Below are 17,309 nucleotides of genomic sequence, written 5' to 3' on the forward strand. Positions count from 1 at the left end.
TACTTAAATCGGTGAGTCCTTTGCCCATTTACCTTAACTCACTGCTCCAGATCTACATCCCCTCCTATAATCTTCGGTCTGAAAATGAGCGACGCCATTACAGTCAGGCACCAAATCGCTTTCAAAAACCTTTACTCATTCGGTTCCCCCGTGGCAAAACATACCTTTTCCGCATTTATTTGACTAACCAATAACTGTCTGACTGTCTGTCAAAAAACTGATGATATCAAGTTCATTGCACTGGAAATGTATTGTTAGGTTTACCTAATTTTAACTGTAGTTAGCACAACTCAAATTTTTCCAAACACTTTATGCATACTTTTGAGCTGTTCTTATAATTTATTATTTTGTGTTGCATGAACAAATGATTTTAAGTTGAGCTAGAAATGTTATAAATTTGTTTATTTTTAAGTAGAAGCTACTTAAAATGATAAAATATGTTTGTTGAGACAACAAATCACTTTTTACAGTGTGTTTGGCGTGTTGACAAAATGTTTATATGCTGTCCTACTTGTAAGTCGCTTTGGATAAAAGCGTCCGCCAAAAGCCAACTTTTTTGTGCAAGAAAGACTTATATTTGTGCTAAAGGGTGATGTTTCTGTGCTCAGAAGACATGTTTATTGTGCTCAGAAGATATTTTTTATGCTCGAAAGATATCTTTCTTCTGCGCATGCATTTTCCTCATGTGCAATGGACCTTTTTCTATGGCTTTGGGACGTTTTGGACGTTTTTCTTGTTTTCAGAGGTGTGATGTGCTGATGGTGTGGCTCAGGCTTTAAAACACTAATTTAGGTTGCCTTAGAAGGGGTGTTGATGTTAACCGGATGGCAGTGCTTACTTCAAACACAATGAGGTTGCTGAAGAAGTGGTTTGGATGATGTTATTGCACAAATCCATTCCGTAAATTCGTCCACTTCCACCGCATCCACTTCCATCGGTACCTTATCTGAAAGTTGTACTGGAGCCAGAAACCACGCTGTCCTGTGGCCTTCAACTTGAGCCTCTTTTTGCCTTCAGAACAACACCGAGCCTTGATCCACTCGAAGATGAGTTGCAAGCTTTTTTTATATGAAGCCTGTCAAACTGCACAGTGAAAGTAAAAACACGAATGCACCGTCAACTGTAAGACAAACACTACAGCATTAACTGATTCTACAACCCCATAACATAGGCAGCATTTTGAAGAATTCTTTTGCTTTGTTATTTTCTTTTTATAAAGATAATTTTATGTTATAAGAGAGTGTGAAATAACATAATTTGTGATTTAGTTCACCCAAAAATCAGTTAGGCTACTCACCCTCATGTCCTTTCAAACCTTTAGGACTTTCTTTGATAGAATGTTGTTAACCCGCCGCCATTTACTTGCATTGGTTTTGCGTCCGAACAATAGAAGTGAATGGGGGCCAGTGATGTTCGGTTACTTTCTTCAAAATATCTTCTTTTGAGTTCTGCTGAAGAAAAAAGTCATAAAGGTTTGAAATGACAAGAGGGTGAGAGAAAGATGACCGATTTTTTTTTCATTTTAGGGTGAACAGTCACTTTAATGAAAGACTACCATATTTTTATTACATGCAAGAAATGAAAAACAACAATTTTCACATATCATATGAAATTCGAATTCAAATTAGGTTAAAGTTTTTGTTGTCAAGCAAATACGCGAGCATGCGTTTCTGTGGACATCCTGACTGAATGACTATTAAACGGATTGTTTAAAAGACTAGACAGCGATAAACAAATAAACGTACATATATTTCCAAATAGAAATATTGTTATGTTCTGCATCAATACATTGTATTTACAACTTCCACGATAAATATATATATATATTTTACTGTATTTCTTTTACCCTTGTGGTTTGCGATCTGATTTGACAGCGAATCATGGCTTTCCTTTCAGGCCAGGGCCTCACTTCAATGGCAGGTGCTAATTGGATGGCATGGTTCGCGTAATATCTCTGGGTAAGTGGGGCCCATCGCTCGCCATTACGGCTCAAGTGTCCCATAGACTCTCATAGGCTTTTACAGTATATCGTAGCCATATTGGCGCTACGTTACACACGCAACACGGGCCTGTTTATTATGGTTGGACGTCAGTGTCTTCCTCTCCTCTCCTGATTGGCTCCGCGTATTCAGCCTCAGAAAGCGATTGGTCCAAACGCCCTTCAGTCACGCGAGGAACAGACGGGTACCCAAGACGGCAGAGTTGCGCGTGTGCCTTCCCAGGTCCTGGCAGCACCATCCGGCTGGGGGTGAGGACACTGGCCGCCTGTTTCACGAACACTGGATGTTTTTATTTTGATTTCTTCCTCATTTTCTTGCCTGGAGAGGCTGTACATGTCCACGCTATTATCCCCGAGACGACAGCAAGCCGGCGAACGAGCACAGTATCGATGGGGAAAATAAGTTGATCGGCTTCGGAAGAATGTTTTCCTCGTTCCTAGAAAAGGGATTGCTCGGATCAGCGTGATGGGTGTATCGAGCACACCGGAGCTTCGGGGATTTTGACTTTTGGAGAGGATCTGGAGATTTACATCTACAGCTTAAGGGTTTTCGAGCGCAACGAAAAGCGTCAACACTTGCGCGGAGCGCCATACTGCGAAGAAAGAAGCTTCCCGGATCGATAGAGTGTTTGCTCGCGATCTGCAGATCTGCTCGCGCTCCGCAACGTCGAGTTGCTCACACGGGAGATTTTTTGGGATTCGCTTTCTGAATCGGTTTCATGTTAAGCAAGTAAGCTGGCGAGCGAGTACCGAGTCGGCAACAGTGGCCTGATTGATATCCGCGTAACTTCTGCAAACTGCATGCAGCCCTGGCGGTGGAAATGGGGCTGGATCAACCCAAAATGGCAAATATGAAGAAGTGTAAAAGATGAATGTCACATCACCCACGTAACCTGCACCATTCACAAATTTCCCTTTCCGCGCAATAGAGGGGGAAACAAGCCCGAGTTTCGAGCGAAGCAAGGTGCTCCCTTATATCTCCAACATGAGGGAGATTTAAGGCCGTGTAGAAATTATTTATTATGGGGGGAGCGGGTCAACATTTTGATTTAATCTCTCTGTTGTTTTTTACTTTTCTCTTGTTTTCTCCCAGCGATAGGTTTTATTGAAAGTGCTATTGTGTTTTATTTGCTGGCGGTTTATAAAGAGAAAGATCTTCGGAAGTAGGTCAGATCAAAGAAAAGATAAGGCTGGAGAGTTGGCTGGAGGATCTTTTGTCATGCTAGCATGACACCTTTCCATACTTATCCTAACATTCGCCGGACATCTATGCTTTGATTTGACTAATCGTTTGGCTAAATGACAGCTAAATGAGAGTTTGACCAGCGCTTATCTTGACAGCCTCCCTCTCCATCTCGCCGCCGTCTGATCTTGTTTGGAGTCCCATTTTTTGCTTCTCCTCCGTCATTGCTTTGTTTTTGTTTTTGCCACCTCTCGTTTTCGGGCTGTTGAGTGAGTGAATGGCTCTGTGCGGAACGACGGCTTCCAATGCCGCGAAAATGATGGCTGCATACAACGGCGGCACCTCGGGGGTGGCAGCGCATCACCCGCACCATCACCACCAGCTACCCCATCTCCCGCCGCCCGCCCACCTCCACCATCATCATCACCCGGGCCAGCATCACCTCCAGCACCCCGGTTCGGCCGCCGCCGTGCACCCCGTACAGCAGCACGCTTCCGCAGCCGCCGCCGCTGCTGCCGCTGCGGCAGTGATGCTGAACCCGAGCCAGCAGCAGCCGTACTTCCCCTCGCCCGCTCCCGGTCAAGCTCCGGGGCCGGCGGCCGCTGCAGCTCCAGCGCAAGTTCAAGCCGCCGCCGCGGCCGCTGTGAAGGCGCACCACCACCATCATCAGCACTCGCATCACTTGCAACAGCATGTGGATATCGAGCCGGACAGACCTATCGGATACGGAGCTTTCGGTGTTGTTTGGTGAGTGAAACATTTTGAACATTGTGTTTGTGTTAATATGAAGGTTTTACGCGTATGACGTTTGTTCGTGACTTTTCTAGTTTTGTCATAGTAGAAGTCTTTCTTCTGTCAGATTTGCTTGGAAAAAGAGGCACTGTGTTTCAGAGACCCGTGTGACAGTTCAAGGGGAATGAGGAACAGCTTTTGGCAAAGCATCTGAAATGTACACTAAGAGAACATCACTCTGCTTAAGGGATAAGTTGACTTGAATGCTCAAGATTTTCTTCTCGCATTACTTTGAGTGCCTTGAGAAAAGTGTGTCTACTTTGGTCCATGTTAAAACTCACAGACGTTGAACCTTGAACTACAAACGGTCAGTCAGATTGCTAGACTTTAGATGTTTGTGGTTGAATCGTTTCTGTGGAAGACATAAGAAAAGCAGTTCAAGAATGTGCTTTGCTGTGGTCTACAATGCAAACGCTAACAAGTTGAGTAATATGTGTAATAGTGAGCAAGGAGAGAATAGGTTCTCAGAAAGAGTTCCTCGCAACTCTGAGGAAATGCAATATGCTTTCAGCACACACCCTTCTTTCATGAAGGAGCGGACCGGTCATGGCTTCTCGTTAGAGGTTAATTTGAGGTGGCGGGGGTTTGTCATTTTTGGAGACAGGCAAGATGGATTAGTGAAATGAATTTGATTCCGTAATAATCTAGGTCCTAGATTCTAGGACAACCATAAAGTTAAGTAAAATAAACTTACCATAAAGTAAAATGGTATTTGCGAACAGCTCGGCATGTTCTTGCAGATCAGTTGGTAGGACATTGTGAAAGCGGCTCAAAGGTCATGAGTTGGCTCAAAGATCATGAGTTGAATTTTCAGGGGACACGAATTCTGATATTCTGTATTGTTTTTCTTGATGACATGGTAAGTGGGTTTGGATAAAAGCATCTGCCAAAAGCATAAATATAAATGTATAAAGAAGGAAAGCAGTAGGAGGAATTATCAATGTTTATGTTGTTAACTCGCCCTTATGTTACAATTACTGCCTTATATAGCATAAGACCTGGAGCTTATATCATGCACCAAGGTATTTCTCTTGTGACATAAAGCCAGCCACTTGTGTGTTTATCCACAATAGACTCACCTGTATCGGGGGCCTTAACAGGGGCAACAAAACTAGGGGGAGCTTTGGTCACCAAGCCTACCTCTGCCCATGTAATCTTAGCCTGACCTTTCCTCAAAACCGCTTCCTGTTGCTCATTGTCTGCTTTTAATCTGTTCTCTTGCCCACTGATATATTTATAGCTGTCCTCCAGAGGCCCAGCCATAGAGGAATACTCTTCCAGGTTTCCCCCCCTCTGAGAGAAGGGCAAAGGGTGGGCAGAGTGAAACAAGGAACACGCACTACTAGCTCACTAACTAGCCATAGTTAAATATTGTTAATGTGCTGTGTTATACCCTATTCATATATCCAAACAGACACTCAGCCGGGAGCCGGTGGCCAAAGAGGCAAAGATATAAAGAGAACGATTTGAAAGAGGGGCAGAGTAAGATTGGTCTTTGTGTTATCTATTGAGTGGCACTTTTGGATGGTGTACTGTAGTTAGTGCCCTTTCAAGCGCGCAGCTGCGAAGGTTAAGATAAATTGCCTTTGGCCCCGTAGGAAGTCACATGCTTGGTTCTGTTTCATGAAGATTGTTTTAAACTACACAGAATTTATAGCGTGTTGAAATGATCTGCCTAATTTGAAAGAGCGTTTATGAAGCCCTTTAAAGATCGCAACAAGTAATGCTTCATGAAAGTAAACATATTGGGGTGAATTTGAAGTTAAAATGATAGCAAAACGCAACAAAATATAATTGATGGTTCATGCAAAATAGACGCTGTGTGTAATGAGCTTATTCTAGTCAACAGGCAAACTGCTGAGACTTATGCTCTCTGGGAAACAGTCATATTTGTCTCTAGCACTGGGCCTTGTATTGTATTTTTTATAAAAAATGTTTTGATTGTTTAAAGATGCAGTTTGTAACTTCTTTACAGTAAAATATCCAAAAAACACTAAGCAAGTGTTATAGATTTTGTTCATTTGAGTACTTATAATATACAATAAAATGTTTCCACCTTTTTGTAAATCGTGTAAATTGTCGTTTTAAACAGTGGCACAGTGTTACCAAGGAAAACACTTCACTAGATATGATTTTTCCTTAAAGGGGTCATTAGACTCGGCTAAAACAAATATATACTTTTTCTTTAGATGTAATACAATGTGTATACACGATTTAAGGTTAAAAAACGCTGTGTTTTCCACATACCATGCATGTTTGTATCTCCTCTTTGCTCCGCCTCTCTGAAAAGCGCTGATATTTTACAAAGCTCATCGCTCTGAAAGCGAGGTGTGCTATGATTGGCCAGATCACTAGTGCGTAGTGATTGGTCGAATACTGCACGGAAATGTAATGCCTCTTACCATATTTGGAACATCAGGCTGCGCCGGTGACGGTACAATGAAATTTAAAAGAGCGCCCACCTTACGTATACATTTGGGCGTTCTTAATCAAATCATACCACAAAGTGACGTACATGCGTGGGGCTGTGGTTACACGAGGCGTTTCAGACAGGTCTTGGTTCGCATTCGCTTTTAGGTAGAATGCATCTTTTCTTCCGACACTTTTTGCAATTTTACGTGTCTAATACATGCATGGGCAACTTATAACACACCAAAGATACAGAAAAACACGTCTGCGTATGCTCCTCTCATGTGGCAGTGTCGTGCTTTTCAGAGAGAATTGTCCAATAAAGGACTGAGAAAAGTTTTTGCGAAACAGTTTTATTCTTTGACAAGTTGACCAAGTTAAGTACATTTAACATTGTAAAGAAGTCGGAATGCATGACACATCGTTGCAGAGCTGCTTTAATGTCAGCTGCATGTGCTGAACACTTGTCAGGAAAGAAAAGGCAACATTCACACATTCACACCCGTTGCAATTCAGGTAAAAATATTCTCTGAATGCGCCACATGAACATTTTTGATTAAACTGTGTGAGAGAGAGAGAGAGAGAGAGAGAGAGAGACACAGTGCCGAAACCGACGTGTTCGACTTCATTAGGAACGATCGGAATATGACATCAATGTTCCATGAGATTTTTATGGAGCAGTCTGCCCTATGATGCTTTTGTGCTGTTCGGTCTGCGCCCATCACAGAATGAAGTCAAACACACACTTTAGTTTGAGACAATGGGAGCGCACAAGCTCTCTGCTGGCTCTTTCCTGCACTAACCACAAGCGTGTAGTACACTACTCATGAATCACATTAAATGTTAAAGTAAACCTTCGGTTCATTTTACGCACTCGCAAATTTTTTTTATTTGCATTTGAGAACATCTTTTACGCAGTCTAGAGCCCGGATTATCAATATAAAAGAATGTAAATATCACCCAAAAGTTGCATTCATATAACATTTATAATCATCACTCATTATCATAATTGTAGAATGATTGTCTGTGTAGTATTTATATAAAGGTCATAATGGCATAACCGTAAGTGCCTTGATACTGAGCCAAAAAGTTTATTTTGAAACCCATTGGACCGCATTTACTGTTCACGCTTGTAGTTTGAGATTGACTCATGATGCATGCAAACAAAGTTACTGGAAACAGAAGCATTAAATGCTAAGCTGTAGTAATTTTAGAAGGCTTCCGTTGACTGTGATGCATCATTTGCAGGTTCTGGGAATTCCGTCTGTAGTATGTTTAGCGTGCTTTATTAATGTGACATTTTGTGAAAGTTTGGGAGAACCAAAAGGAAGGCCAAGGTAAGGATGCAGTCATGGCCATTTCTAGATTGTGTTCTCACCTCATTATTTTGACAGAACTTATGTGGTCTTGTCCCCACTTGCATATAATTTGTGCATTAAATGATTTGCATGCTATTCCCCTCTCTGTTGCTAAGAGTTGGATGTATTTCTAATAACAAAACAAATCGCAAAAACAGATTTGGCCTGTTCAACCTGCGTCCCACAGGCCTCCTGCTGCTCAAACCTGATCCAAAAACAGAGACTTACTAGATAACATTATCTCTATCTTAATCACAACCCTCATGACTGACTTGTATTAACACGTGCACAAGCCTCAGTCGTGAGCCATTAAGAGTCAGCTCGGATAAAGATGACATTCCAGACTCATGTGTTCTCATGTCATGTGTCCAGTATAATAATTGTTTACCATTGAGGTCATACCAGTATGGCAAGCTAAAGGAGAAATGGATTGAACTATGTCTGCCAAGTGCCCCCATTGGCCCCCTGTCTCTCTGGGTGGATGCATGGCTTTGCACCGGAATTTAGCCATTAAATCGTCAGTCTGCCTCTGTTGTATTGGCGGTTTGATCTGTGCAGGGAATGTTAGTGTGGTCACGGACAGCTTGACTTTAATGTGATGTTCTTAAGATCTCGCCTGGCAGATTGGTGCTCGGTTGCGTGCACCAAGAAGAAATGTTGTCTCTCTTTGTCGCAGCATGGTGTCATTCAACAAAGGGCTGTGCAATTTATCGTAATCGTCAATTTTGGCCTTCAACAGTAACAAAAACAAAATATTCGAGGTTAAGGAATTATTGTGCCGCATTACATTTAGCGAGGATCCTCTCTTTTCGTGTGGTATAAATCCTTTACAGTGGTTCAGCCGTGCTGTTTCTTTACATTTATTTCAGTTAAATTCACAGTTTAAAGCCAAGTTTTCATTTTCATTTTTCTATGTTGTTTTAAAAGTTAGCGTGTAATCGTATGTTGAATAATCGTGATTTCAATATTGAGTGTTTTCAGTGTTCTGGTTTGTTGTTTAACATCACTATTGTGTATAATGCTGTATGATTATCTATTGAATACAATAACTCAAAATGAGACTTAAACCTGGAGATAAACAATACGGTTTATGACTTATATTTATTATATTAAACATTTCAAGCTTGAGTGGGAGACTATTATCATTGAAGCAAAGGAAGCAGAACAAATTCTGAAGTTCATTCATCCTTCACAAATTGTAATGTTGATAATGTGCAGAACTAACGTATGATTAAATACACCCATTAGTCAATGTTGATTAGATCCTGTCAATCAATGTGAAGCTGAATACACTATTACATAAGTGCTCAATTTGAATTAAAATAGTGTTTGTGTTTGTTTTTTTCATGACATGGCTTTTGAATTTGTGCGTTAAAATCGCTTATTGGTGAATGCATTGTCATTTTTTGGAATAACATCGTATTCACACTTTTCAGATAAACAACATCCATATATATATAAAGGTTAGACATCTAACTTGAATAAATATATATATATATATATGTATATATATTATATTTCAGACATCCACATATGAAAAGGTTCACACTTTTCAAGCTATAGGAAAATCTGAGGTAGCAGCAGGTGCTGTTGATAGAATAAGTAATGTATTACTGTCTCCTTTGTAAATGTAAAATTTAATTAATATGAGAATTATTGAAATTTGATCTATTTCTTTTTAGAGCGAGGAACACCATTCTTTTCTATTGTCTATTTAAAATGGACCAATTTATTTGATGTGCTGTAATGTTAAATTTATCATTCAGTTTGTCATGCCGAGCATGTTTGACCTAGTGTGATCAATAGCAGCATGAAATTGAAACTTTCTTGGATTTTTCCTTTTACCAGAATCCCTTTACATTTGATCTCGAAATGAATGGTACAGTTATTTATAATTATACCTGTATCTAAATCATTACATGATTGTAGAAGAGTTTTCAACCTTCGCTTTTTGAACTACCAGCCAGTGGATTTGCTGTTGTTTATTTTTAAAAGAGCATCATAATGGCAGGCAGCCTGGTGCTCTTATGGCCTGAACTTGAAAGGGCTCACAGACGGGACAGTTCTTTTACTACCACAACAGTCAAAAGCAGCTCTTAAGAGGCTCTGGGTTCGGCAGATGCAGAGGCCAAGCTGAGAAATGGCTTAGCTTTGAAGTGTGGGGGGGGAGCGTTTAGGAGTTGGTCTGTCAACCCTTTATTTACCTACCTGCTGCGAAGAATCATCAGACATCTCTATTTATCTTTTCTTTCATCAACTAAAAGAAAGAAAATTATTGCTTAGTGGTTCTAAAGGTAGTATACTTTTTATTATTTTTTGGCATTGCGACATTTTCATGACAAGTGAAAATTGCTCCTGAATTCTTCTGAATTAAAAATCACCTTTTCTGGACACTTTAATTAAAGCGTATAAGGCGAAAAGATGTGCTGTTATTGCCTCTTAAACCACCATTGCTTTGAATATTTTGCTGTGTGGCAAAGGAATTTCTTATCTGTAAATATTTTGTCACCTATTGTAATGAGAATGGTATTTTTATTGCATGGCAGTAGACTACTACAGTAAGATGTATTCTTTTGTCACGTCACAAACAGTTCTCCAGTGGAATATACGACATGGGATTCAATAGTTTTTTTCTGGTGTTTAACTATATACATTTCTTTTTTCTTTCTGTTTCTGTGTAGAGTGAAACCAATTTCCTGCAACATAACAAGGGGACTGTAGTGTAAGGGTGGGAGTAAGTTGGAGGATGTGGTACTTAGGGTGTATATATCACTGCACGCAATATCGATTCAAAATAAATTGCAGTATATTTGTTGTAAAGCGACAGCATTTTTTATGTTTAAAACCTGAGCCGACAACCAGTGATGTACATCAACATGCAGTACATTTGAATTTTTTACTTTTCTAATTCAGTGTTTTCATGTCTCTTATGATTAAGCTTTTTATTCCTTTTTAACTTTATTAAAAATGATTTTTGTTTGACTGCAAAGTGTTGCTGTAACCATCTCGTAAATTAGTCAAGTGTATGGTTACACCCCTTGTGGCAAGTGTATTGTGTTTGTGGAGCAGAATGGAGTCCGTCTGCTTTAGGTTTAATATTGTGAAGACCACCTCTTCCCCTGGGGGCAGAACTGTTAATTAAAAAGCCCTTTGCTCAGACTGAACCATTCCATTTAGAGCGCTGACACCCCTGACTTTTCTATGTGCTTATTTATAGATGTCCTATTAGCTGCCTGTTCTGAATTCTGTATAGAAGATACTTGAATTTCTTTAAAGTATGTGATACGGTTGAATGCAATGGAGATGATGTCCCGACAGAATCATTGCAGATTTGAATATAGAAGCAATTTCAACCAACAGGATACCTGCTATGGAATTTGACTATATCTTTGGCCCTCTGGTCTGGTTTGTATGCCATCCATTCAAAATAGAGATGGGTGCAACTAGGGTTGGGATGTCTTTATAGCTGTGGGGCAACGCTATATAAAGAGGACGCGTCGCGCAGTTTGCAGTTTGACAAATGAAATATAAATTTGTCTTTTAATAACATATATGACATAATATATATATTTATTAAACCAAATTGCTTAGTGACATTTGAACGTTGTTTCTAAGGATGCACACAAAAATATTTTCGTATTTCTTCTATTTATTTAGCAATTATTTCACTATTGCATAAACTGAATGGTTTGTCTTGCTTTTCAACATAATACAGTAAAAAAATTGAACAAAACAAGTAGTCTAAATTAAAGCAATAAATGAACCCGCTCACTCCTTGAATTGCATATATTAGGCCTATGACTGACTGCTAAAAAAAATTACTGTCCTCTGTACCCTTACAACAAAACACTTAATTCAGTTCAACTCATTTCAGATCTCTCCTCTAAACTCCGCCCTCAAAAGCTGACTGTCACTGTTCTCTTAGAAGGTGCTCTCGTGGCCGGGATTCACAAAACATACTTTGACAAGCGGTTTAGTACCTGGAATTGTCTGCATGCGAACACCTCTTACAAAAAAAAGTGTGGTAACCATGTTTTTTTGGTGCTTTGATTACTTACATGGCAAAATCATGTGTTTAATACAGTAACCATCGTTTACTATGTTTTTAATAGGGATGCACCGATACTACTTTTTCCTTTCCGATCCGATTTCGATATCTGAATTCTGCGTATCGGCCGATTCCGATTCTGATCCGATACTAGCACTGTTTTTCATGATCAAAGTAGACTTGCATATTTTAACTTTTATTGCCAGAGATGAATAGTTAAGCATGTTTACTTTCAAGTACATTTTAAACTATCTGTACTTTATCAGAGTACTTTGGACAAAAAATGCTTTCCTACAGTATGAATCACATCATACTTATTCCACTACAGTCCATAAATAAATGTTTTTTTTTACTTTAAATCCATGAGTACAGTAAAATCTACCATTTTCCTTTACTTAAGTATTTTTACTTAAAAGTATGATTTTTTTAAATGTAATTAAGTGCTGTATTAAACTTAAAAATACAAACAAAACAAAAATGTGGTCTCATAAAGCACAGATACTTACAAAATATTATTACAAATAAATCTCTGATATTACACAAAGCTATCACATTATAAAAGTGTCCAAACTCGCTCATGCACATCCTGGACACAAAATGATGCGCTTAATACATTCGCTTCTACGTTATTTAAAGTCATGCGCATTGGACGCAGAATGATGCGCTTAAAGCACCCGCTTCACTCACGAGCATCCCGGATAGAGATGACCCTGTTGTCGCGGGGATCTTTGCTTCCCAAGTTCAAAACAGTTATAACCAAAGAGAATATATATGTTATGTGTTTAAATCATAGAAAATTGAATCCATCCTAAAGTTTAAAGTTATGTATGAATGACGCATAACATAGACCGCTTCCAGTGCTTGAATCTAATAACATTACACTCAGCGAGTACCGTCTCCGGCAAAATGTGTTTTAAACAAAACCACCCTCTATTATCTAGTGATTATTAAGAATATTGAAAACATTGGAACGAGAAAGATCCTGACTGTTCCCGGACACACGCATGCTGGATTGAGATTGACAGATGACCGCACCAGCGGAGCTCAATTTTTATTTATTTATGCTATATTGGTTTATTCCTCGCATAAAGCTATCAAGATACATGACATCGAATACAGTGAATGACAACGTTTATGGTAATTTCCTGATAGTTAGTCCTTTATGAAGCTTTAGAGTAACATCCACGGGTATCGCAACGGATCGGACTAAAGAGAACCCGTCAGTCCGATACCCGATCCAGCAAAAAAGACCCGGATCGGCCTCAATTCCGATCCAGAGTATCGGATCGGTGCATCCCTAGTTTTTAACAAGAAAAATGGTTTTCAAAATCATGGTTATTTTGTAATAACCATTGTTTTACTACAGTAACCATGTTTTTTGGGTTTAAACTGTAGTAAAACCATGGACATTTTTTGTAAGGGACTGCATGATGTCAAATGATATCTCGAGCGTCCGGCTACTGTCAGACCGCACACAGACCGCCCGCTACATTCTAAAGACGCTCTCATTCAGAAATTTACTCCGGTGCGGCAAGTTCCGGGACACTTTAAAATGCTCAACACACTTCCGAAATATTTGCTGCATTAATACAGCCTATCTCTCTCTCTCTCTCTCTCTCTCTCTGCTGTGGTTGCTGCTTGATTATATCACACGTCATGTTTGGTAAAATTAATTCGGCAATTGAGTCAAAATGAGACTGAATGAACTGGTACATGTCGTTCATGGTCTAATATTCTCTGTTACAACAATGCTTATTCAGTAGTTACTCAATTTTTCTGAAAAATAAAGGTAATGACCTGGATTCATTTAATTCCAAGGTAAATTAAGTTATGTCGAAATAGTTTAATCTTTGTATGGAACATTCAATTACACCAATTAAATGAGTTAATCCAGATAGATTATGTAGATTTCGTCGACAAATATTTTAATAAAACTATGATAACATTTGGATGACTAAAACGAAATTGCACTTTAGTCAAACGACTATGACTAAAACTCAATAAAAATTTGCTGTCAAAATTGACACTGATCTTCAATATATTGAGATATGTACCGAATCGTGAGCTGAGTGTATCGTTACACTCCTAGTTGATACATTTCTACCCTCGCAATGTTTGTCATACCACACAGCCCTAGTCATGAATAACTGTCAGGGTCATTGAAAAGTCATAATTCATTGCTGAAAATGTTGTTGGTTCTCTTACTTTCCTGGCCATTTGCAGTGTAAACCGAAAACATCTCATTGGTGGTTGATTCATAGGTGAGAAATTTCATCCCACTGCAGTTTTTGATAAATCAGAATCTCACCTGTTAACTAGCATTAGTGCTCCACACTGCTGTGTGGTTTTGGCTCACGATGTAGAGCGCAGTCAAACGGTTGCTTGAGTCAGTCAGTTGGTGTTTGCCTTAACACTTTGAGAGTGTGGTGGCATGAGGCCAGGAATGCCCCCGCATTGTGAGCTGTGGGCAGTACTAGCGTGACTGTCCTCGGGGCATCGCCGAGGTTTATATATGATCCTCAGGCGTGTTCTGGATTCCTACTCTCATAGAAGCTCAGAGGATAGTGGGATCTTCAGACGGAGCTGAAGAGAGGATCCTCTGGAGGTGTTGAGGATGGTCACGATGCTTGACTAATTGATGAGATGCCTTTGGGTGATTAGTAAATTTGACTAGTTTATCCAGGAGGAGTATTGTAGTTTTGATATTAGTGGTGATCTGCTAAACGGTTTGCACAAGAAAAACACTTTGAAAAATGTTTGTAAAGCTGTCTTTTAGAGCGGCAATACGATCATCTCTGTTTGAAAGATAAAACTGCGGGTTACTTTGCGTACGTTTATCTGTTCGAATTGAAGTGAAATTACGTTAAACCCACTTGGAAACTTATAACTGACCCCTTAACTCATGAATCATAAGATCATTTCGATCTCCAGATGGTCTAGAAGCACTTCCGGTTTCAGTTTTTATATATTTAGTACAATGTTATTAATCTTACATGTATATTAATAATATTTTTGAAATATATGCTAAACATTTGATTCAATTTTAAATGGTCTGTTGGTTGTATTCTGTTCAAACGTTTGTGTATTGCAAAAAAATGAAACAGGAAGATCTTCTGGACCAGTGTGTTTACCTCCGAAGTGATATAAGTCTAATGTTGTAAAATACTTTTACGCTGGGTTTTCAAGATGCCTGTCAAGTTAAAAATAGTCCCAGCTTTTCAAACCACATTCCTGATTTCTGATTAGTTCGGTTTAGCTATTGAATTCAAGAATGTGTCCTACGTAAACACCCTCTTGAGAAACCTGTCCGATCTGCGTCAGGCGAGTCTGAAATCAGCCCAATTACAGACGCTTTCCTTAAACCTATTAGCCATCTAGTCCTTCAAGCAACCCTCAAATAGCTGATTCTAAAAAAATGCACTTGTGCACAATAATCAAAAGCAATGAGGGACCATAGGAAGTCGTGGAATGGAGGGGTGGGAGTGGCCCTTTTGGTGTAATTATCTGTCTCTTCATCCATTTCCTCAGCACAACAAACAACACCCTGTTTTTGGCCTTGTCAGGCTTGGACGTTTGATCAGCGGCTTTAGTATTTCTGTTTTGGCTTGCCTGAGCGTGATTGGTTCTTATGGAAGCGAGGAGGAAGTGGCCACAGCATGTGCCATTACTGGAACCATCCTCAACAAAGCTCCCTAGATAATAGGATCCATTTGTGTAAAGCATGTTTTGGTCTTTCTAAGTGGCTCTAAAGGCTGATTGGGGGTATTGTTATTATCTGAACAGATTTTTCCGCCTCATCCCCTAAAATTGAATTAGCAAGAAACCTCAGGTCTGCACATCGATGCATTATTAGACCACATTCAGAGCCGGTATATACGACTGTATAGAAATGTGATTGGAAATTTATAGAGATTTTGCTTCATATCAGAAAAAAATAATATTATCATATATAAATATTCTATACTTATTACTTATTTTTGTGCAGTTCCACGATTAATCGCATCCAGAATAAAAGTTTGTGTTTACATAATATATATGTGTGTACTGTGCATATTCATTTTGTATTCATAAACAGATACACACATGTATACTAATTTAGGAAATTTTAACAAGTATTTATTTATATTTACCAATAATTTAAATTATATATAAATATGTATTATTTTTTTTACTTTTTATTTTTATTAAATAATAGCATGAATCTTTATGTTTTTATGAATACAAAATACCGAAATTAATACTTATACAAAATGAATATGCACAGTACAGTACACAGACATAAATTATGTAAACAAAAACGTTTATTTTGGATACGATTAATCACAATTAATCGTTTGACAGCACTTGTTATTATATTTATATTGACTTATTATTTTACTCTTATTTGTTATGAAGACTTTGGGTTTGAAAAGAGACTAGAGAGAATAGTAACAGAATATTTATCGTTTTTTTGTAAATCATTTAATGGACAAGATTATCCAAAAAATAACCATGCGAGTTTAATACCGACATTTTTGGTTTAATTTCTAGCAAAAATAGTGTGATCTACAATATGATAAACAATATAAACCTAGTGTCAACAAACTGCCTTCACAACTAATGGGCTTGAAAATAACAAAAATGTACATTAGACCACATCCTAATGGGAACTCTCATTTAGATTTAGCTTCCACGTTTGAAATCTAATCTATTTTATCAGTTTATGACTTTCCTTGTACTATGCCCTCTGACTGTTGGCACAGGCTGACGAATGCGTGTGAGCTGTCCTCTAGAAAAAAGCCCATGATGCCATCAGTGTAAAAGAGAGTGAGAGGACTGAAGTTGCCGAGCTCTCCACCTCAGGGCGTGACTCAGTCACTGTTATCAGTATTCAACACCTTCATTCGCAGTTGTGGCACATGCTAACACGCACCCACTGAGAGCGTGGACAGAGCTAGAACCAGAGCCCAAATCTTCACTGGCACTCGGTGTAATGAGTGCTCGGGGGCCTCAGTCTGGAAATTAACCATGCCGATTCACTGCCAAACAAGCCACAATCAGCCTCCAATGATAACTCATCTTTTATCGGAGTCTCTTTCGCTCTCTTACTTTTTCCCATGATGCACTGAAATGTTCCAGCATTAAGCAGACTGAGCGTGATCCTTTGGCGTTTTGTCTCTGCTCTGACAGGCTCTGTTTGATATATGCTTGGGACTCAGGAAACAATTCTAATTCCAAATGAGTTTTATATAAAAATATGTTCTTGATTGATTGACGTGACGTTTGGCTTTGTTAACAGTTATTGTACGATGTAAAAAAAGTAAATATGTGGCTTAGTATATATCACAAAAATAAACCGTTATATTGACTTTTTCAGTGGGACATATTTAGAAAAATGGTTAAAATCCAACAGTCAATTTCTCTAAAATTCACATATAATTTAAGTTTTTTTTATAAAAAAAATAATTAACAAATTATATTTGTAATATAAACTTAATATTTTGGGTGAATTCTACTAGACACAATTGAGTTACTCAGATT

General features: G+C 38.8%; 2 protein-coding genes across 3 annotated transcripts in view; one reads left to right on the forward strand and one right to left on the reverse strand.

The window, feature by feature from the left end:
* Window positions 1-2,040, reverse strand: part of LOC130428715 (class A basic helix-loop-helix protein 9) — a 28,020-nt gene extending 25,980 nt beyond the window's left edge. Inside the window, exons 1-3 of one of the 2 annotated variants that reach the window (XM_056756908.1) lie at window positions 1,847-2,040; window positions 1,298-1,448; window positions 839-1,083 (exon numbers count right to left, since the gene is read on the reverse strand). The gene's annotated coding sequence lies outside the window, so the exon portion shown is untranslated. Of the gene's footprint in view, window positions 1-838; window positions 1,084-1,297; window positions 1,449-1,846 lie in introns of those variants that run through there. The other variant, XM_056756913.1, reaches the window with a different exon arrangement.
* Window positions 2,041-2,218: 178 nt separating this feature from the next.
* The window catches only part of nlk2 (nemo-like kinase, type 2), a 60,814-nt gene continuing 45,723 nt past the window's right edge, over window positions 2,219-17,309 (forward strand). The window contains exon 1 of the mRNA XM_056756907.1: window positions 2,219-3,929. Coding sequence (XP_056612885.1) covers window positions 3,460-3,929 — 470 coding nt within the window. The 5' untranslated portion in view covers window positions 2,219-3,459. The remainder of the gene's footprint in view (window positions 3,930-17,309) is intronic.

This window comes from Triplophysa dalaica, chromosome 9 (assembly GCF_015846415.1).
Source record: "Triplophysa dalaica isolate WHDGS20190420 chromosome 9, ASM1584641v1, whole genome shotgun sequence".
NCBI lineage: Eukaryota > Metazoa > Chordata > Actinopteri > Cypriniformes > Nemacheilidae > Triplophysa > Triplophysa dalaica.